Source organism: Anastrepha obliqua, chromosome 2, assembly GCF_027943255.1.
Source record: "Anastrepha obliqua isolate idAnaObli1 chromosome 2, idAnaObli1_1.0, whole genome shotgun sequence".
NCBI classification, from domain to species: Eukaryota; Metazoa; Arthropoda; class Insecta; order Diptera; family Tephritidae; genus Anastrepha; species Anastrepha obliqua.
The window spans coordinates 34,485,665-34,509,495 of NC_072893.1; the positions used below are offsets into that span (position 1 = coordinate 34,485,665).

Genomic DNA, 23,831 nt, shown 5'->3' on the forward strand with positions numbered 1-23,831 from the left:
TTTTTTTAATACTACATTTAATACATACTCGTACAATTCTCTCATTCTCTTCGTCGCCGTATATGATTTTTCGAAGACTGTAAATTCGGCAAATAATTTGGCGTTGCTTGCCAACTCAGCGACGTCTCGTTGTAATTCGCGGAAGATTCAAAGTCAAAACAAGTATTTTGCCGATATGGCCACACATCTTATCCCTTTGGGGACGGAGCCGCTCGACGGGCGAGCGTCGCTGAGGACGAGAGGTATTGGAGTGGGCAGTAAAGAAAATAAATACTTTGAACGTTATAAAAACTAAGGCTTTATTTAACACAAGAAAAATTTTTCATAAAATCAAAAATCAAATTATGAACAAACTGCTATCACTGCTAAAGTTGAAATGCCTGAGTGGATTCCTTATTCCACTTGACGAAGTAATGCCGTCATATTCCGTCTTATCAGATTCAAAGTAATATTCATCAGAACACTATCTAACGTATCATCTCTAGATCGCTTAGCCATCATGCGTCGGATAAAATATATAAAAAGCCTGCTGGTTCCTCTGGCAGTGAAATTCATTCTGAATCCACCGTCGTCTCACATCGTAAGTTTACATTATAAGGAAAATAAGACTTCATCGCTAATGGCCCCTAATGTAATGAATGAAAACGTGACTCTTTTATTATACTTATGCGTATCTTATCGCTCAGAACGACAAACATCGCGAGCCTTGCAGCTACGACAAGCGTTCGGAACGGTAAAGCGGCTTGGGCGGCCATAACACTCGTCCGCAAAGGGCTAAACCTACAAGAGGAGTAGGACTCGTTTCGATTCAGTCCTAAGTTGAATTATAATCAAGCCTTTTTTAAGCTGAGATAGATAGATTTTCCTCCAGACTTTAGCTCGAATTTAGTCTTATACCTACGATTTTTTTATAATTTTATTTATTTTCTTTATTATATATATTTTTTCTTGAGATGCAATCTCTAAATACTTCAACATTTTTTTGCAATGAAAATTAAGTTTCAGTGCACATTAAATTTACTACATTCAAGGATTTATGGTCCAGTGGTCCCACTCTTGTATTTCATTATATAATATTAACCCCGGACTCTGTGTGCTGGAAACTTGTGAGGCAGCTAAAAGCATATAATTTCGATCTAATTCACCCTCCTTCACGCCGCAAGCCAATAGTTTTTTAGCGGCATTTAAAGCAGAACGGGATGGAAGTTTCTCTGAAAGGAGAAAAGTTATAGGATTAATAAACAACTCCCAGAAATAAAGGGTCTTTCAAAAGTGGCGCCTAGATGTAATATAAGTAGTGAATAATTCTTAAACGGTACGTTTTTTATGTCATCTTTGACATTTGTCAAGTCAAGACAAATGTACAGTTTTGCACGAGAGAACAACGCGTTGAAGATATTGAAACTTATTATGAAAATAGACGACTTTTAAGAACAACATATGGCCAAATTCGTGACTTTTTTGGTGGAAATAATCTTCTGAATGAGTAGACAATGCAAAGTTTGGTGAAAAAACTTCCAGAAACTGGTTCTGTCGGCCATAAAAAAAGGACTGGTAGACAAAAACTGAAGATTCTGTTGGGAATATTGGAGCTGTAACGCAAAGCGATGCTGAACAACCTTCAATATCGATGTCAATACGAGTATCGACGTTCTCAACAATTAGACAATTAGGCATTCACGAACCGACTCCTTGGTGGATTTTGCTAGTAGCCGTTTTCATGGTGGACATTTAAATGACGTTATTTTTCACATATTATTTTTCACTATTGCATAAAAATAGTGAAACCTGAAATAATCTAAATTTTTGCATGGATTATTTCAAAATAAAATCTGGGCGCAATCATGCAAAAATATTTTACCAGAAACCAAAGTATGTCCAAATTTCTACAGGTTTTCGACGCACTGAATGACACTCGGGAATCATGCTCTGGTCGCTCAAGTTTTTGAGATATTTTAGCGAAAATGTTCAAAAATGCGATTTGAACTTATATTTGAGGTTATGTAGCACCGTCATTTATTTATTTCTCTTTTCTTTTTTTTCTTAAGAAAAACTATACGCAACATCTTCAAAAGAATGCTTTTGAAAGACCCTTTACTTTCGCTTAATTTTGTTCAGCACAGCGAAAACCTGTGGAAAAGTGCTTCATAGTTCTTGGTAAAATTTCTTGCCGGCCTGTGTAAACACTGGATGATTAAAGTACCTGAATAATTGCCGATAAAAGCAATGCCTGTGCCATTCATATTGTATCCGAAGGTGTGCGCGCCACGCACGCCCCAGCCAGTGCCCTCATAAACGACGCCATCATTGCCAATGAGAAAACTGCAAAGGAGATATTTTATAATAATATTAATTAAAATAAAAGGCAAATTTTTGTTTCTTATAATTCAAATTTCTTTGTTCGATGAAAAATAAAAAAAAATGTTAATTTCTTATAATTCAATTTTTTTATTTGTTCAATGAAAAATAAAAAACAAATTTTTATTTCTCATAATTAAATTTTATTTACATTTTTGTTGAATGAAAAATAAAAAAAAAATTTCATTTCTTATAATTCAACTTTTTTTATTGTTTGCTCAATGAAAAATAAAAAACAAATTTTTATTGCTTATAATTCAATTCTGTTTTGTTTTGTTCAATGAAAAATAAAAACAAAAATTTATTTCTTATAATTAAATTTTTTTTTTGTTCAATAAAAACATTATTATTTCTTATAATTCAATTTTTTTATTTTTGCTCAATGAAAAATAAAACACAAATTTTTATTTCTCATAATTAAATTTTTTTTTGTTTTTGTTCAATGAAAAATAAAAAAAAATGTATTTCTTATAATAAAATTTTTTTTTTGTTCAATAAAAAAATTATTATTTCTTGCAATTCAATTTTATTTTTTATTTTTTGTTTAATGAAATATAAAAAACAAATTTTTATTTCTTATAATTCAATTTTTTCATTTTTTGTTCAATGACAATTAAAAAGTAAATTTTTATTTCTTACAATTAAATTTTTTTTTGTTCAATGAAAAATAAAAAAACAAATTTTTATTTCTCATAATTAATTTTTTTTTTTATTTTTTGTTCAATGGCAATTAAAAAGTAAATTTTTATTTCTTATAATTCAATATTTTTTATTTTTTGTTCAATGAAAAATAAAAAACAAATTTTTATTTCTTATAATTCAATTATTTTTTTTTGTTCACTGAAAAATAAAAAGCAAATTTTTATTTTATATAATTCAATTTTTTTTTTGTTTTGTCTTGTTCAATGAAAAATAAAACAAAAACCCGTTTTTATTTCTTGTAATTCAAATTATTTTTATTTTTTGATAATGAAAAATAAAAAAACCCATTTTTATATCTTTTGTTGTTATTGTACTCGCATTGGCACTAACCGATAACTGGTAATAACAGTTACTTAAATTGTGGGGCGTATCAATAAACCGATGTAAACTAAACCAGAAACGTAAACGCACTCAAACACTCACTTGTAACCGATGTCATCGTATTTTAAATCATTCATATGATAGTTTTGTGTATTCTGCAAAATTGACGCACATTTCAGGAACTGATCGCACTCATCGGAAACTGTATGATGAATGATAACATAGCGAATGGGAGGTATTTGATAGGTTAGCGCCGTAGCCGGTTTACCGCCCCATTGACGTTTCAATTTAATACGTGGACATTCATTTTTGCCGGCCGAAACGTGATTGACACAAAATATTAAGCCGAGTACTAAAAGCCATATGAAGATTCGCATTTTCAGAATTTGTTAGAATTGTTTTTTCAGTTTTAGCGCACAATAATAATACTTGAATCGGTCCAATGATTAGCAGTGCTCACCAACAACTGGTCGCGATACTGACGCTTTAAGTTCTGTTTCATTATCAGCAACCGATATGAGTGGCAATGTGCGCTAAGTCTGGCTCTTCAAAGATTCTTGCTGCTATTCATACTCGTCGCTCTCTGCCGTCAGGAGAAATTGGCAAGCTCATCCTCATACATATGTATGAGTACCTATGTATGCACATGTGAGTGCGTACATTTATGTGTTACATTTGTTTCACTGCGAAACGTCACATTTTCAAACCAGTTACTATGAGTAAGCAGTTCAATTCTACTTGTTCCCGGAAAACACAAGCAAATACAAAGAAATATTTCCGATGTTGATCTCTTGATTAAGATTGCATTACTGGCGTTATTTCCGATTCTGTAAAAAATCCAAACGATGTAATCATTCGGCGTGTTAAATAACTGCTAGATAGGCAAGCATTGCAACAATAATGAATTAAAAAGAAATTAATTTTTTGCATAAAACTTTTAACTTAACTTTTTGCTTCAAACCGGTTTCTGTATTCTTGATGTTCATTTCTTAAAACAATGAATTGCTGTATTGCTGTTTTAGCAAAGATTAATTAAGATGCAGGTACTTCCCCGATTAGTCAACTTCAATTGAATTAAGAGGCAAGATTTTTTGGCCAAAAAACAATCGAAATATTATACAGCGTTGTCCAATACAGGTATCGATTTGAATCATATACTTTTTGACATTGATAGTTTTTTCCAGGGTTGGGCATATTGCACTATCACTAAATTGCACTATCATAATTCTTTTTCGTGATAGTTAAAATAAGCGTTTCATTAACACCAAGTCTTCACTTTTTCAGTGCTTTAACTATCCGCTTATCGCATTAATTATTTAGTGCATTATCTGGACTGTCAGTAATCATTATGCCTCCTTAGAACAAAATAAAGAACATTGCGAAGTAAATATTAGTAAAGTTCACGAGTCAGAGCAACTGCCCTGGCAAAATGTATAGGAGCAGATTTTCTCTAAACAACAACAAAGTACATTTGTTGGAAACTTATTACCAATCAGATTTTTTCTACATAACTGCCCCTGAGCAAATTTTGTATTTAAATTGTAAGAATGGATCCGCGGTTTCATACAAAAAAATTAAAACGCCACAGAAGAGGTGGTCACATGAAGAGGGTGGCACCATTTTGCATAATGCAAGAAGTAGCCGAATAGTTGGTACGCGGCTACCATTCAAATGTGCACAGGTTCGAAACGCCGAATACGAAACATCAATTAATAGAAGGCGTTTTTTCTAATGGTGTCACTTCTCGGCAGCAAGGCAAATTTCCAAAGAAATACGGTGTTAACTGCCGGAAAGTTCTACCATGCCCCTTGAGATATTGCCTCCAAAGGCCAACCTCCTTTTACCTGATTGCACTTGGAGCTGCGATGGAAATAACGTAAAAGTCGATGGGAAGTAAGTGCAAAAGGACATTCAGGGCAGCACTGGGGAAAGTTTTACATGCTCCGGTGATGCCAATGCATGCAGTCCTTTGCACCCTCCACAATTTAGTGATATTATAGCCCTTCCGAAGAGCTTCCCACCAAACCAAGCTTCCATAATAATAAAAGAATAAATAAAAGAAAATAAAAGTAAAAAATAAAAGAATAATATTAACTCTTATACAATAATAATAAAAAAGAATAAAAAAATAAAAAAGAGTAAAAAAATTAAGAATGAAAAAAATAAAAATAAAAAAGAATAAAAAAACAAAATAGAATAAAAAATAAAGAAGTATGTTTACAAAAATGAAAAAGAATAAGAAATAATATAAAAATAAAAATATAGAAAAAATAAAAATAATAAAAAAAATAATAAAAATAAAAAGATTATTGGCTTTAATCGAACAAAAATAAAAAAAGAGCAACAAAAATAAAATAAAAACAAGAAAAATAAAAAAATTATAAATTAAAAGAGATAACCACTAAAAAGTAAAAATAAATCTAAAATTAATCAATGATTTGGTTTTTTAAATTAAAATTTTTCTTTTTATTATTATTTTATTTATGTTTTATTATTAATTATTTTTTTATATTTTGTTTTTAATTTTATAATTTTTATTTAGTTTTCAATTTTTTTTTAATTCTTATTATTAATAAATTTTTTTAATTTTAATGAAGTTAAATTAAATTTAATTAACCCTAGAAAAGTAAACCCCTTACATATTACATAACAAGCAAACTTCGTAAATTGTACGTCTACATAATTATTTTTGGTGTAAAAAACTATAATCTCTTAAAATTCCAAATATGCAATTTTATTTTACATATCATTTTTTTATTAATTGATGAGAAAAGTTTTATCCATCACCAAGACAATGCGAGCTCTCTCACATTGGCTCACAGAGTTTTTGAACACTCGAGAGACCGAATTAATGAGTCATCCGCCTTACAGCCGTAATTTATTTCTTTTTGTTCCCGAACATCACAAATAGATAAAATGCGTGGTAATCATTTTTCATCGCCTGAAAAAGCTGTTGATGCGTTTGAAGAGATCATTTTAAAGGTGTCCACTTCTGAGTTGTAAAAGTGCTTTGAAGATTGGTTCAAACGAATGCAGAAGAAGTTGCTTCCTAGGAGAATATTTTGGAAAACAATAAAGCCATTTTCACTATTGTTGTACTGTGTTTTCATTATTGGACGCAAATTATAAAAGGCAAACTTCTTAAGGGGTTACATGGGGTTCGTCGGGTAAAAAAAGGCCTATTTTAAATATTTTTTTTTTCTATTAAATTAAATTATTTATTTAATTCAAACTTTTTTCTGTCTTATAGATACATATTTAAAGAATAATTTCTGAAATTTTCAAAAAAAAAATTAAAACTCCCCCATTGTGACGTCATTTCCGGTGACCCCTCGAAAAACAGGGGCGTCCGCGTTGTCAGCATAACTCCTGACAGACTCATCAAAAATGAAAAAACAAAAATAAGTGCTTTAGTTAAGACCATAAACTCGTGCTTGAACGAAGAGAAGAAAAAAGAGTAAAAATTGGAATTTTGGCAGACATTTTTCCAAAAAATGAAAATTTCTGTCAAATTTGCTTGACATTTTGTTTTTTTTAAATAGTTGTAATTGAAAAAAAAAACAAAATCCTTCGTTCAAGCACGAGTAAATTGTATTACGAACACCTGTGTAAAATTTCATCAAGATCAGTTGAGTAGTATTCGAGAACATTTGACAATCGACTTTGAAAACAAAGTTCCGAGAAAAACGCGTTTAAAATTTTTAGTATATTAACAATACAAATGGCTTGGAGCGCATACCTTTCAAAGGCTGTATCTCCGAATTTATTATTCGGATCGACTTGAAAATTAAGGATAATATTTCTGAGATGTTGCAGAAATTAATAAGCCAAAAAAAAATAAATCGATTTTTTGAACCAACGAAACCCATGTAACCCCTTAAGTTAATTCAATTTCGTTTGCCTGTTTGAAGTGACTCAAAAATTGTGTTGATTTTTGATATATTTTTTTATTGACAATGTTCGCATCTTCTTCGAATGACGAAAGCTCGATTTTTTTATATATGGAGAAAATGCACAAAACCGCTGCAAAAAAACAAATTGTGAAAAATCAGCGCGCTTTTTGAGCCACTGCAAACTGGCACTTCAAAATCCAATGACTAATAAAACTGCATCGAAGTTTTTCGAAAAATTCTAATCAAAGATTTTGAATTTTGATGGAAATTTGTTGAATAAAAAAGTTTTTGTTGTAACGTAAATAATATTTAAAAAATAATAATTTTAAAAACTTGAATAGAAAATAAATATCCAAAACTTTATATGTGGTTCATCGCCCTGATATTACTGTGAACACAGTTGCAGGTATTTGCTTTGAAACCATCAATCGTGGAGACTCGTGACCGAAGTGAAAGTTACCGGTAGAATATAATAAATATTTATATTGCTTGGCCGAATGGGTTGGTGCGTGATTACCATTCGGAATTCACAGAGAGGTCGTTGGTTCGAATCTTGGTGAAAGCAAAATTAATAAAAACATTTTTCTAATAGCGGTCGCCCCTCGGCAGGCAATGGCAAACCTCCGAGTGTATTTCTGCCATGAAAAAAATCCTCATCAAAATATCTGCCGTTCGGAGTCGGCTTGAAACTGTAGGTCCCTCCATTTGTGGAAAAACACCAAGACGCACACCACAAATAGGAGGAGGAGCTCGGCCAAACACCTAACAGAAGTGTACGCGCCAATTACTTACTTACTTATATTGCTTAAGGAATCTAAGGTGAAAAATTTCATATCGCGCAAAATTCGCTCGCTTGGCAACTTTTTTTAATATTTTTTTTTTAATAGTCAAATTATAAGCAAATTTTATTAGCTTTCAACAAACTAAGAACCAAGCAAATCCAGTAATTCAGGTGGTTCGCCTATAGCAAAAATAAAATGAAACGAGGAAAAGTAGTATAATAAAGGGGGCAATTGTCGTCCTGCATGTATTTTGCTATATTCATTGTAATGCTGCGGTAGCGATGGTCCACTGCTTCGACATTCAAATGCGAATACACGTATCGGAAGCATTGTGAGTAAATTGGCCTGGGACTACTGTATTATACTAAGTAGTTGAACAGTCACATCTAACTAAATTTCGCGCCCACCAAAACCAAAAAAGTTTCACAAATTTTCGTTCGTATCACCAAAGTGCAATCCCGTTTTTCTTGGAATGTACCATTTGTCATAAACATTCCAGCCACCACCGGCAGCAGTGGAAATTGTTTACGTTCGAATCGTACGCACTAGCACCTGTTCACCATTCGGTGTTGTAATGTGCGCGGGGAACCTTATGGTGTGCTTTGTGAACCTTCCCTTTACTGTTTTGGGAGAACGTAAAGAACACGCACTCAAATTTTGGCTCGTAGAGTTTTCAACGCCTTCACTTACGCGAACGCACAGGCGCATTAACATTTTCCACGTCTATCAAACGCTTCATTGAGCGCATCCTAATGCATACAGACATACATACATACATTTATATATACAAAGGCATGTTTTACATTCAATTTAAAGGTAAATTGGCTGGCAGTCGCAAGGGTTAACACCCTGTATGAGCATTAGGACAAGTACGCTAAGCTAAATTTGAGTGAGGCTAACAATTGATTATGACCAAAGAGCGGCCAACCAGAACGCATGCTTTGCAACTCGTGCTACCACCTAGATCTACATACATACATGCATACATACATACATTCATACATTCAATAGCATGTAGTTACATTTTTACACATTTACTGTATGCCATTGGAAGGTGAAAAGCCGGAGCCTAAAATCGAATATTGCTTTCTGAAATTTCCACATTCTTCTCTATGAATTTGAACTTTGCATGACTGCGCAAGGGTAATAAGTATTCCAACTTCTTTCCTGTGATGTGACATGAGAGTTCGAAATTGCACAGCTGACAGCCGGACGTTCAGTTGGAGTTGAGCTAGCGCATCGAAATGTACGTCAAAATGAATACAGTGAATTCGGGCACTTAAATAAAAAATGTAAAAAAATTTTGGAAACTTGTATGCAGCGGTTAAAAATTAAAAAATATATAAATTTTGAATGCAAAAATAATTATGCTTTAAAGATTTTAATATTTCATTAAATGGTTTACCACAAAAAATTAAAATAAAGCAAGGAACAAGCAATACGAAAAGTAAAAAAAAAAATTTTAAACGCTCTAAAATGTTTCAAAAGTGTTAAATCATTTTTTACTAAAAAACAAAACAACCAAAAAATTAGTTCTGTAACCAAAAACGCAAGTGCCTTAGTATTTGAATTCTCGAAATATGATTGTAAATATGTCCGCAGCTCCAAGTGGCCACTCGCCAAATCCCTTGCCCGCGTCTACGGGTGCGCCCGGCATAAACTCCTCGCCTACGAACTGTGAATATAATTTTTTGAAACGAAAATTCGATGGTGAGTCTGTTTCAGCCGATAGCAGTGGCAACATTAATGTCACAGAAAATAACACAACTGAATATCAAAACTCTTCTTGCCCAACGCCTGCCTGGAAGAAGCGCCACATGCAGGAATCCAGCAGCGCTATGCCAGAACCAAACTGTTTCACAATCGACTCCAACTACAACAGCTACTCCACCGCACACAGTGAGCCCATACTTATGGATTCCTTACAAACTGAGAATGTGCAGAACGAAGTATGCGTTAGCACAAGTGCCACTCATGCAACAAACAACACTAGCGTAATCAACAACAACAACAACAGCAAAAACAATAATAATAATAATACTAATAACAACAGCAATTTGACATTCAATCTCATCAGTGGCAGTAGTTCCTTCATCAACGATATTTTCGCCTACGATGCCAATCTAATTGTGCCAGTTACCAGCGGCTCAGATGCTACGTTGCCAGCCTTTGCTACACCATCAAATGTCTGTGTGAATACCAGCTATGACGATGGTACCAATTGGCAAGCAACTGATCTACTCGAACTCGATCATCGCTACAATTCGGGTTTGCAAACTGAAATTGCCCATCTACATCCGACGGTGCCACCATTGAAGGTGGAGGAAGAAACTACCCTCAGCACTGCGCAGCAAATTCAGACACATACGCTGGAGCAGCAGCAGCAAACACAATCATCACCTCAAGCCCAGTTTCTAGTTCCTGAGAAGCAAATGTCAAGATCACCTGTAAATATGGGTATTGGCAGGTATCGCCAACATCAGCTGCAGCAAACGGTCGGTCAGTCGCTGCAATCGCAGCAAATTCAACAGTCTATGTCAGAAACCAGCGCGTTACCCGATACGGAGGCGGACTTTGAGGATAAGAATCTTTCTTGGTTATTGAATTTTAAGTTTGATGAGTTCCCCCACCTTTCGCCGGACTTGGGTGGCAATAGCAGTAACAACTTGAATACGAATGTATTGCAAGTGGGTGGCCAACAACACAATATCTCATCGCCTACATCATCGCACAAATCGAATTCCTGTTCACCGCAGTCCTCCTTGTCGACATCAACGTCACATTTAGGCGTTCAGCAGTCGGTAAATGACTACACCCGTTCACCAAAAAGTTCCACAAAAGCTGGAAAGAAGTTCGAGGAACTGGTTATGGAGGTCACCGCAGAAGTGGATGGAAATGATATGATAGTCGCTGAAAATGTAGTCGTCGAATACTCACCACAGAGAGCGTAAGTCGTGAAAAATTGTATGGTTTTGTTTTTAAAGAAAGATTACGAATTTCTTCGACCGGTTCCCAACTTGCCAGATTTCCAAACCTAAATTTTCGTACAATAATATAAATGTGTTGGTTCTGTAATAGAAAATGTGTTGATAAAAATTAAAATGACTAATGCCCGAAAACATCTCAGTACGGTATAAAATTCGAAAAGGCAAAATTCTATTGAAATTTAGAATAAAGTTCTATGCTAAATGGCACACTTCACAATTGTGAATTATGTAACTCTGAGTTTCAATTCTTCTCTATTTTTACTTCAGTTTTGGTCGCCATAGTCAAGTAAGTTTGTGCCCGACCCGCACTCGATTGGTTCTGAGTTCAAAGTTCATTATAGATACGAATCGTCAGATAAAAGAAAAAGTAGTCTTGCGGTGATTTAGATTAGATTATAGTGGAACGATTAGAGAGGCAGGTTAGATACAGTATGGATAATAAGACGGAAAAATTGGTTTGAGGTCACTGTTTGCAAATCTTTTGGATTCATTGATGAACTTACGAGATCGAGGAAAAGGATGAACTTTATCCATACTCACTACATCGCATCCCAACAGCCCAAGTCTGAATCTAGAAAACACCAGACAGCTACAGAGAAAATGATCCAACAACTAGTGGCATATCCGACAGTGGCCAGTGTTTTCTTCGTTTCCGCAGACTCCATTTAACTTAAGCCTGTCGTACTCATAGGACCTGTGATATCCATAGCATCTGTGATATCCAAACACACACTTCTCTGTAGACTGGTTAGGGGTTTTACTCTGGAGTTAACCATAGAAGCCTTCCACCAGACTACAGAAGCATATGTAATACTAGGTCTAATCAGGGTGATGTACAACCAGTGTACAATCGCCGGTCTTAGACCCATGTCTTGCCAAAGGTTCTCTTACACTGCCAAAAGACTTTAAATGTTCAAGAGACCTTCTGCTCGACGTGCATCTTCCAGGTCTAAGAGTGGTAGACAGCGTAAAGCTCCCGCATTTGTTCTCATCTCTTGAGCAGAATGCTACAGCCACTAGTAACGGCAAGTGCACTAATCCGAAAAGTTTCAGAACTTGGTGTTTACCTCGGCAAACGTTTGATCAACGAACCGGACATAACTCACTGAAGCTCACAAAAAGAAATATACAGCTTCCTACAGGAATAATGAGGAGCACTGAAACAGTTACCATATGAACACCAGTTGCGTAGACCATCGTAACGATTTCTGCTGGCGCTGTAGAGGTGAGAACGAAAGATAGTCCATTCAGCCCTTTCTGTACGAATTCCACGCACTTCGGTATGCTGCATATTTCTTGAGTATCACTTCTTGGAGGGTTTAAGTACTTTAGCCAGTGCCATTGCCCACCTTTGAGCCTTCAATATGAATATGGTGACCACTATCATCTAATTTGGCTCTGGTCTCCCAATCCTTTCTGTCGAATATTCGAATATTCTCTACAATAATGCTTTGAAAGGGTTTGGAAAACGTAGATAATTATTGCAATATAATTACTCACAATAGTTTTACTTCCGCTTTCAAAAACAGGAGTAATACAAGGTGAAGTCCAAACTAAACAAGACTGAGCTAAAATACAAACGACAGGAGCTTTGTTCTGATAACTTCGAGTTTATTTATTCAAAATAGTCCCCTCTAGCCTCGATACACTATTTTGCGTGATCTAAAAGGTTTTCGAAAGAGTGTTTCAGGTCATTCACCGGAATGTCCTTCAGAATGCCGGTACAAGCCTTTCGGATGGCCTCTACGGACGCAAAACGTTTTCCTTTCATAACCAATACGGTGAGTGATTGATGGTTAAAATGCGATTTCTAGTCAAAATCAGTCACAAGAGTGGAACGATGAGACGATACATTATCATGCAATAAGCGCCAGCTTCCTCCTTCGCGGTATTCAGGGCGAATTCGACGAATGCGATACAATAAGCGCTTCAAAATGCCAAGATAGAAAATTGCATTGACGATTTGGCCCGTTGGCACGAACTCCTTGTGGACAATTCCCTGGAATCGTAAAAACAAATAAGCATCGACTTGATTTTTGACTTCTCCAAACGCAATTTCTTGGGTCCTTCTATTCGGCACTTTGACGCTTAGCTTCTGGTTCATGTTGGAAACTCACATTCCATTACAGGAAGTTCTCGTCTTTTCTCGCCTATTTAATGAAATTATTATGTATTAAAACTTCGTGTGATAAAATTCTTAGATAAAGCGCGTGTGTAGTAAAGTCTACTTTTTGATCCTACGTTTCTCTTAAATTCTTATTAAAAACACAGCACAGTGGAGATTTTTTGATTTCATATTTCTTGTTCATTTTCTAAATGATACTAAATAAAAGTTGTATGGGAAAACTTAAAACGCATTCGCATGGCTGTCATAGTTATGGCATTGAAGATATACAAAGATACAAAGAGATACAGTGGATCAAACGCTTAATCGTACATTTTTTTTTTGTCAGGACAACTAGCAAGTGCAGCATTCAGGCAGTAATTTAGTCCATTGTACTACACTTGGATTCCCTTTTAATTTTCTTTAAATCTACCCGATCTCCGAAGAAATCTGAGTAGATCTTGGGGTACCAAGGAGCCAAGTTGGTCGCTTCTTAACACATCAGTGCTAAAGACCTCAAACCTGATTCGAGCGAAGGCGGGGCAGACGCACAGGAAGTGGTCCGCCGTCCTACTCTGGGCATAGTACACTGTCTGAGATGCAGACCCTTTCCATGTGCTTCGCCCAAACAAATTGGCGCGTCGTACATACTCACCGTTCAACTATAGAACAGATTTTCGAAGCGATAAATTAATTTTAATTCTTTTATGTTTTTCGTTTATTTATATAAACAATTAGTTTTAAATCAACATTATCTATACTGAGGAATACAAATTAACGAATACAGAGAATTCATGTCAAACCAAATAATCGGAATATTGCAATGCTTTCCCGAGTTGTGTGACTTCTGGTTCCATCCTGTTGAAATTGAAGATCGCCTATGTCTATTCCTTAATGCTCAGACCACAAAAAACCTCAATAGGATGCCCATGGGGATGTCCATTGACTCTAACAACTCTTTCATTTTCATCTTTGAAGAAAAACGTGCCAATTATTCCACCTGGATTTGGAAATTGTTCTGAAATTACTCTTCTGAAGTTACCAAGATGGGGCAATTTTGTTTCTTGGTAAATCCATCCCCTGTGATATGAGTTTCACCACTAAAGATAATTTTGCGTGAAAAATTAGCATTAAGATATGTACAAAGAGCCAATTCACACAATTTCTGCGTTGATAATGATCTGTTAGCTTCAATTCTTTTGTAAGGATGCAAATGGAAATCCTTATGCGAAGTCCGCCAAACTGTCGACTCATGAATGCCTAATTGTTGAGAACATCGAGATATGAAGGTTGTTCAGCATGATGTGGCGCTACAGCAACACTAATCTCAATAGAAGGTGTAGTTTGGAATCTACCAGTCTTTTTTTCACTTATCTTTTAATTGAGGACTCATTCGGTCGATTATTTCCACAAAAAAACATAAAACTTGCGATATGTTGTGCTTAAAATTCGACCATTTTCATATAAGTTGCAATAATTTTAGCGCGTTATTTTATCGTGTAAAACAGTACAACTGTCTACTTGGTAAATGTCAAAAATGATATAAGGGGTTAGGGGTAGTCAGAGGCCCGAAAAAATTATGACTTTCAAATATTTTTTTTTTTTGCTAGTCAATGCCCTTTTCCCCAAAATTCCCTTGCGGTGATCATCACAAGTCCTTGGAAATTCATTTAAAATCAATCGGACAGAAGAAATCAGTTTTATTAATCGATAATCTGGTGTCTGATCGAAGATTTTTACAAAATTAACAACATGGCGACATCAGGAAATATTTTTCAGATTTTCGAGAAAAAAACCGGCAATTAATTGTTTAAAAAAATCGAAATTTTTGAAAAAAACGAAATCCTCCGATCAGGTACGAGTTTTTTAAGTTTTTCAAAAGCAGTATAAATTTTATTGAAATCTACCAAGCGGTTTTTAAGTTACAGTGATCAGCAGGTCAAAAAACATAATTTTGAGAAAAACGCATTTAAAGAAAGTTACCGGTTATTCACTACTTACATCTAGGCATCACTTTTGAAGTACTCTTTAAATAAAAATAAATAATTGGCACATACACTTCTGTTAGGTGTTCGGCCGAGCTCCTAATCCTATTTGTGGCGTGCGTCTTGATGTTGTTCCACAAATGGAGGGACCTACAGTTTCAAACCGACTCCGAACGGCAGATATTTTTATGAGAAGCTTTTTCATGGTAGAAATACACTCGGAGGTTTGCCATTGCCTGCCGAGGGGCGACCGCTATTAGAAAAATGTTTTTATTAATTTTGCTTTCACCGAGATTCGAACCGACGTTCTCTCTGTGAAATCCTAAGGGTAATCACGCACCAACCCATTCGGCTACGGCGGCCGCCAAAGTTTCATCGAAGATGTACATAAATACCATATTTATACATAAATATTCTTATCATTAGAACGCATTTGGTGAAACCACATAAAAATATTTATGCTTGCAGCAATTCAAAATGAAGCGGAGAAGTAACACCAAAACTTATTTTATTTTTTTACTTGTATATTTTATTTCATGAATTCTACTGCATCATATTTCAACCACCGTTAATGCGACGTCATATTGAACACCTCCCACCATACAACGCCACATGCGGAACGCGAAACGCCCCAACCCAATGCACAATGGATTTGCCGCCACAAAATCAGGCCAAAGAAACCACCATTTACGTATACAGAACTCATCGAATACGCCCTCGAGGATAAGGGTGAACTAACGGTTTCGGGGATATATCAATGGATATCGTAAGTACACTTCTACATACTATACATAAATATGTAAATTATTTAGGAAACAAATCTTGTTATCAACATACACACGACAACAATAAATGGGGCAATGAATGAATTGCAGCGCCATTTTGTGTAAATTGTACGAATTGTTTTAATATTATACATTGCTGAGGAAGCAGAGGAGAGAGAGAGAGAGAGAGAAAGTGATAAAATATTTAGAAAACAAAAATGTAACGGATGCAATTAAACAAATCGAAAGCATTTATTTACGTTGTGGTTGCAAAAGTATGTGCAAGTTTGAAACAGCGAAAAGGTTAAGGAATTTTTGATAGCGGAAAAGTTTTCGTACTCACTTCAGTACGTGCTTACAGTAAAGCATTCATACTTGCATACATACATACGTGCATATACATATATGGCCGAAAGCAAGAATTCAAGTTGCTTATGTGCAATAGGGTGGCCATAATTTATGTATATGAACCAAAACGTATTTATAAAAAAACTACTAAATTTCAAACCGATTGCTAAAAATTTTGAAAAATAAGTATTTTTACTGAAATAAGATCACATGAGGAGTAATAAAAAATGAAAATGCGAGCATAACAGAGCTTCTTTCCATCGTTCTCGATTTACAGCCACTTCCCTCCAACATTGCACGCACATTTTCCTAAGATCAGCTTCCACATCATCTAGTCACCTTTTCCTCGGGCGTCCCCTTTTTCATTCTCCAATTGGGCCTTTCGCGTTGATCGCTCCCTTGACATTCTAGCCACATGTCCCAGCCATTTAAGTCGTTCAATGCACATTAGCTGTTTTGTCTCGTTAGTTTTCAGCGTCCATAGTTCACAGCCATATGTAAGCACAGGTCGTATTAGTGCTTTATACATTCTTAATTATTGCTCACGCGATAATATTTTAGATCTGAGCAATTTCAGATTAGCATTATAGGCTTTGTTGGCTGCCCGTATTCTGTCGTTGATTCCTACCGACGTGGCTTGGTTGGCTGATAATGTAATGTCCAAGTAGTTGAATTCATTTACCCATTGGAATGTGTATGCCACACTCCAGATCATTGGATGCAATGTTTGATCTTGATCAGGCCATATATTTAGTTTTTTCTGCATTGATTATCAGTCCAGCTAGATGTATTCTTTCCTCCAGCTTTTTGAACGCAGCCTGCAGCTCATTTCTAGTTTTTGCCATTATTAGTATATCATCTGCATAGGCACACATTTGGAATGGCTTGTTGTTGATGTCTCCATTCGGGTTTATTTCGTTTAGTATTGCATATAACACCAGGTTAAATATCAGCGTTGAGAGGGCAATAGAGAACGGTTCCGTACATTCTCCTTGCACTATAACTTTTACTGTCGTATTTTTAAGGGTCATAATAACAAGTTCAATAAGCTTTGTTGGTATTCCTATAGACGACCAGTTGGCTCTATAACCAGTGATGGTAAATGTAGGGAAAATTCCCTACATGTAGGGATTTTTGTCGAAAAATGTGGGTGTAGGGAAAAGAGGGACAGATTTTCTTAAATTCTGTAAATGTAGGGAATTTTCAAGAAGGACAAAAAAAATTTTAAAATAGTGGGGTAAAATTAAAAAAGTGCATTTAAAATAAAAATCTGCGGTATGATTTCATGCCAGACTTCTTTTCGTTATGGCAGCATACTTTTAAAAGCGTTAATACGGCAACATTGCCTTCGTTAACGCTAGCACGATTTTTTCTTTGCGCGAAAATGTTTAGTTGTCCCACGTTTTCTGGTGCTTTTCACTTTTGAAGTAAGTTTGCAATTATTTTAGTTTTAGCTTTTTTATATTTAAAATGCATATATTTTACAGAAATTAGCTCCTCTTTTTCGGCTGACACTTCGGAGGAACACCAGGAAAAACAATGCAAGTATCGGAAACAAAAGTTCAATAACAAGTGGCTTGACGGCGAAATGTTAGTGGCTAGTTTGAAGCTCTGGCTAACGATCCATTCAAATGCAAATGCTATGCGTGCAACAAAGTTTTGAGCTGTGGCAAGTCTGATTTACCGAAGCACGCCGAAACAAAAATGCACCAAAAAATATGAAGGCAATTGAAAAGACATCTAAAATAAAGCGAGTAAACCGAATAGTTCCAGAAATTTCGAAATAAGACTTAGCATGTTCTTTGCTGATCATAATGTTGCGCTGCAAGTGGTGGACCATTTAATCCCACTCTTAAAAGAAATCGTGCCCGATTCTGAAATAATAAAAAAATCTGAGCTCGGAAGAAAGAAGTGCACCAGCATAATAAAAAATGAATTGGCAAAAGAGGAAAAAGACAATTTAGTTAAAAGAACTAAAAGTAAACAAATTTTCCATAATGATCGATGAGAGACATCGGACTCAATAAGCATATGTGTCTTATGGTGAGATTTTTCGACGAGGAAAGCGAGCGGCTTGTGGTTAAGCTGCTGGATCTAATTCCAATAAGAACTGAGTGCACTGCAGAAGCTCTGTACGGAATTTTTAAAAAATCTTAAGCAAACAATTCAATTTTGACGTTGCAATTACCTCATTACAGTGTAAACACAGGAGAAAAAAATGTAGGGAATTTCGTAGGGAAAATTTGTTGTAAGCGTAGGGAAAAGTAGGGAATTTTTTTGGGCTGTGTAGGGATTTTTCAAAAAACCATTTACCATCACTGTCTATAACCTGTTTGGTAATCATCTAGTATTTCTTCAGCAAATTGGCTCAGCCTTAAATATAACATATTCGTGAAGAACTTGTACCTTGAGTTCAGTAGCGATATGCCTCTGTAATTTTAACAGTTTGCTCTAACACCTTTTTTATGTATCGGAACAATAATATAGGGTTTTTCAGTAAGAGGGCTTCAACTTTTGAACTTTTTTGAATAAAACACAAACGGTTTGACTTTTTTAACTAATTTTTTTTTTTATTATCGAGTTTGAACATATACATTTAAGTATGAAATTCGATTTCTTTTGCATGACCACCGCGTGCACGTTTTACGAAGTCCAATCTTTGAACCCAATTTTCGACCACTCTTTTGCATAAATCGGCCGAAATTCCAGCAATTTCGCGTTCAATATTGGCTCTGAGCTCACAAATCGTCGCCGGCTTGTTACTGTAGACCAATGACTTCACATAACCCCAAAACGGGACGGCTTGTTAAATGGACCGTAAAATGGCCGTAATGCTCTTAAAGTAGCAGCAACAGAACGATTATTTTCATAAAAAATTTGCACGATTTGCAATCGTTGCTCAAGTGTGTAGCGTTCCATGATGAAATGTATACTAATGAAGTTTACAAATGACAAGCGAAAAATAAAAAATATTGCGTCGTTCGCCCTCCCTATCGGAAAAAAGTTGAAGCGCACCTATTGAATAACCCTATACTTGTCAACCATTCTGTAGGTAAGGTGTTGGTTCCCCATATATTTAATAATATTTTTCGCTTAATATCTTTTTTTCTTGGTACTCAAGTAAGTTTTGTCTAGTGCCTCTTTCTTCCATTCATTAGCTATTCTACATTCGCTGTCACACCACTCCTTCTGCTTTTTTTGTTTGACGCCTATACTTTCTTTTGCAGCTCGTATAATGGTATCTCTTATCGTGTGCCAGACTTATTCAACTTCTGTTTCACCATGCACACTGGTAAGCCTATTATATCATATATTGCGCTTTCGAATCTAATTCGAGTTTCTTCATTTTCAACTATTTTTGCTACATTCCACTTATGCATTTTGGTATTGCTATTGTTGTTGTTTACTAAGGCGATTCTTTGTCGTAATTTGCCTATGACTAGATAGTGGTCAGAGTCACAGCATGCTCCCCTTTGTGATCTCACGTCTATAAGCGAGGTGGCGTGTTTCTTATCCACTAAAATATGGTCTATTTGGTTTGCTTTTCTTTGGCCGGGGATTTTCCAACTTTTGCATTGTAGTCACCTGCTATTAGGATTAGATCATGCTTGCTTGTTGTTGTCTTCACTATCTTCGGTGGGGGCATATATGTATACTTATTATGGGTAGGTTTTGGAATTTGGCTTTCAATCTCAATTAAACTTTATTTTTTTGTGTTCAATATAAAAACCAACACTTTTTGGCCTTGAGTCTGAACTCCACTATAATAGATAGAATAGCTTCTTTTTCTTATCTCACCACTATCTTCCCATCTTATTTCCTGTAGGGCGCATACATATATTAAGTTTGTATTTTATCAATTCGTCAACTATTTCTACCATTTTTCCTGGTTAAAGTATTATGAGAACATTCCGTGTACCAATTTTCATATCATTATCCTTTAAAAGTTGTGAGAGTCGATATCGTTAAAAAAAACACCGAGTATGATGACCAAACTTTTACTATTTACGTTAACCACTTCAATCTGCTGATGAAATTCCCCAGATGATGTCTGTAGATAAATATTATATAATTTTCGCATACACCCTTTTTGGGAGTTCGGGCGAGCTCCTCTTCCTATTTGTGGTGTGCGTCTTGATGTTGTTCCACAAATGGAGGAACCTTGAGTTTCAAGCCGACTCCGAACGGCAGTTATTTTTTATGAGGAGCTTTTTCATGGCAGAAATACGCTCGGAGGTTTGCCGTTGCCTGCCGAGGGGCGACCGCTATTAGAACAAACGTTTTCTTCATTTCATTCCTCAAAGACTTCAGGCAATCTCAAGTCTCACCGCATGGACGTCTAACGGCTATGTCCAGTAAGGACACCCTCCTCATTTGAGAGCCCCGCTTTGTGAGGCTCAGAAGCTTCCTCGAGCTTCCTCGAGCTTCCTTTAATAAAAATAATTAAAAAAAAATTAATACAATAATTTTCAGATTTATTGAATGTTGAAAATTTTGGTAGGAAGCTTTTAAATTTGGGTTCTTTAACTTTTTATAATTTTTTGGTTTTTAGCATAAAATATAATAAAATTTTTTTTTAATTTTTGTAGGAATTTTTTCAAAGTCAAATAACTTCGGTTCTTCTAACATTTTTATAATTTTTTTGTTTTTTGAATAAAATATAATAAATCTTCTTTGGCATCTATGAAAACCCCTCTCAGTAGTTTTCTTATCTTGTTTTTTAACAGGGGAGACTGTGCCCAAGAATCCCTAACAGCTTCATAGTTGGATTCCATTAAAGCCGCCGTAGTCGAATGAGTTGATGCGTGATTACGTTTCGGTAGTGCATAGGTTCAAAACTCCCTGCATGAAACAAAAACAAAAAAGTTTGTCTAATAGCATCGCCCGTCTGCAGGCAATGGAAAATTTCCGAGTGTTTTTCTGCCATGAAAAAGCTACTCATAAAAAATATCTGCCATTTGAAGTCGGATTAAAACTGTAGGTCTCTCCATTTGTGCGAAAACTTCAAACCGCAAATCACAAATAGGATGAGGAGCTCGGCCAAGCACCCAATAACTTGAACATTTCGAGTTATATTCAAATACGTACAGTAAACTATCCTGAAAAATAGTTGAGTAGAATAGTGAAATCTTATAAAAACTTTTAAGAAAATTGAGAAAGCAAGACTAGCTAAGTGTATTTTAAAGTTCGGAATAGTTTATCAGCGCGATTAATAAGACTCGCTTTATTGGTTAGATGAGAAAAAAGCCGCCCTTAGAGTTTCTTTACAGTGCATTCATTAAACCATTTATTCCACTGAATACTAAAAATATTAACAGGATGGCAGTGACACCCAAAGGTGTAGTAGGTTGATCCTCTTTCACAAATAATTATCTGCCGATGGGCGACCACTTTGAGAAAAAATTATTTCCCATCACTGTAATGATACAGATGTTACCTTTGGAATCTCTAAATTAAAATTAAGGTCTGCAAAGCTGAGTTGGAATTGTACTATTTTCTTTAATAAATTGTTTAAGCGAAGCTCAAAAAGCCTTTTATAAATATAAGGCTTAGAGAATAAAACTTCAACTTATTGAACACTTCCATACAAACATAATCGATTAGATCAATTTATCACCCTTTTCGTGACTGCAATGCTTGTGCATTATGCATAAATTTAAATTAACCGGAAGGGTCTGCAATACTAGAAACCACATAAAAATACAAATAAAACCTGCACGGCACCCAATCCAATATAAAAAATGCCAATATCCGCTTGAATGTTCGAAAAACATGTGCGGCACTGCATATCGACGAACAGTGACGACGTAGTTTCCGTATTGGACGGCACCTGATCGAAAGCATTCAAGCGTTAAAAAGGTGCATGTCTACACACAAACACGCATATAAAGTGCTATATGTATGTATATGAGCCAGCGTCACGTGCCGCATGCACACAGACTCGTTCGACTATCCTTGCGGCTCTCAACCCAGGTAATGCTTTTAAAGGAATCTTATGACGAACCACCCTCTGAATTATAATATATGAATTAAAAAAGTTCACGGCAAATGCCTAAATGTTAAATACAAGTTAAACGTTACATTTTACGCCCTCTACGAATAATTGGTGCACAGTGGGCACAAAGAAGAAATTTTATAAAGAACTAAATTTTTTTGAATAGCGGGTAAGGTTGATTTGGTAAAAAAGGCATATTTCAATAATTTTTTGGCGAAATTTGGATAACCAAATGTTGAAAATTAAGCGAATGACAGCAAATCTTCGAAACTCTTTCGAAAAAAGTGGTTTTGTGGTCCACATCCTAACTAATAGAATCATTTCCCTACAGCTGCGATGGAGGTGATGTTTGAGCTGGCACCGCTTCATATATGTAGTTATTCCGCATGGAATTATTGAGACTGATGATATCACTAAAGTCATCAAATTCGAAAAGAAGTTAAGAATTGAACTGAACGATAAGTTAAACTGGAGTAGACCTGCATTTGAATGAAAACTCCAGGAGTGTACTCTGCATTGGTACACAGGTGGCTCGAAGAGCCTAGAAGGCATACGCGCTGGAAAATACGGCCCAAGAACCAAGCGTTCTGTGCCGATCATTAGTTTTCCAAGCAGAAGTGTATGCCATCTTTCTATGTGCAGAGATCAACTTAGACAGAAATTTCAGAAAAGAGCGAACTACCATTCTGAGCAGATCTCAAGGCTCTATCATCATATGAGATTAAGCCATCACTGGTCCTTGAGGGTATAGAGAAATCGATTCTATCAGGAACGCACAATCGCATCCGGATAATTTTGATATCAAGACACAGGAGTATAACAGGGAACGAAATAGCAGACGCTTTGACGGGAGAGGCTGCGGCCTCGCCTTTAACGGGACCCGAGCCCTTCCTTGCTATAGGAAAACACACCATCAAAGGGAAACTGAGGAATAAAGAGCTGCTAGAATAAAGAGAGGTTCGCTGCCAAACTATGGGGCTACGCAAGGTGAAATCCTTATTGGGAGGGTGCAACCAAACGAGGTTTAAAAGACTCATATCCCTCCCCAAGAATAAAGTGAACAAAACTAACAATCTATAAGATTATCATCATGCCCGTCCTAACGTATCACGAAGAAGCTTGGACGATGGCAATATCTGATAGGCGTCCCTTAGAGTATTTGAAAGAAACGTTCTACGGGAAATTTTTGGATCTCAGCACGGTGGTGAAGGCGAGTGTCGTAGCCTATGGAACAATGAGCTGTATGAGCTCTACGACGACATAGACATAGCACAGCGACTAAAGGTACAGCGGCTTCGGCCGGGTCATTTCATCCGAACGGATACAAACGCTCCGTATCTGAAAGTATTTGATGCGATACCAGGCGGTGGTAGAGGACAAAGAGGAAGGCTTCCTCTGCGTTGGAGAGATCAGGTGGAGAAGAACTTGGCTTCACTTGGTGTATCCAACTGGCGCCGGTTAGCACGAGAAAGAAACGACTGATGCGTTTTGTTAAACTCGACCAAAATCGCGTAAGCGGTTATAGCGCCTATCAAGAAAAACAAGAAAAGATGGTGATTTTAGTTCATGATGGATTCTTGGCTTGGCAATCC

General features: G+C 35.9%; 2 protein-coding genes across 2 annotated transcripts in view; one reads left to right on the top strand and one right to left on the bottom strand.

The window, feature by feature from the left end:
* Positions 1–931: 931 nt before the first annotated feature.
* LOC129237650 (peptidoglycan-recognition protein SA) lies at positions 932–3,916 on the bottom strand. The gene is made up of 3 exons (XM_054872523.1): positions 3,484–3,916; positions 2,204–2,322; positions 932–1,211 (listed from the first exon to the last, which is right to left on the bottom strand). The coding sequence occupies exons 1-3, from the start codon at positions 3,756–3,758 to the stop codon at positions 1,027–1,029; spliced, it is 579 nt and encodes a 192-aa protein (XP_054728498.1). The 5' UTR covers positions 3,759–3,916; the 3' UTR covers positions 932–1,026.
* Positions 3,917–10,448: 6,532 nt separating this feature from the next.
* The window catches only part of LOC129238670 (defective pharyngeal development protein 4), a 33,305-nt gene continuing 19,922 nt past the window's right edge, over positions 10,449–23,831 (top strand). The window contains exons 1-2 of the mRNA XM_054873771.1: positions 10,449–11,003; positions 15,803–15,898. Coding sequence (XP_054729746.1) covers positions 10,489–11,003; positions 15,803–15,898 — 611 coding nt within the window. The 5' untranslated portion in view covers positions 10,449–10,488. The remainder of the gene's footprint in view (positions 11,004–15,802; positions 15,899–23,831) is intronic.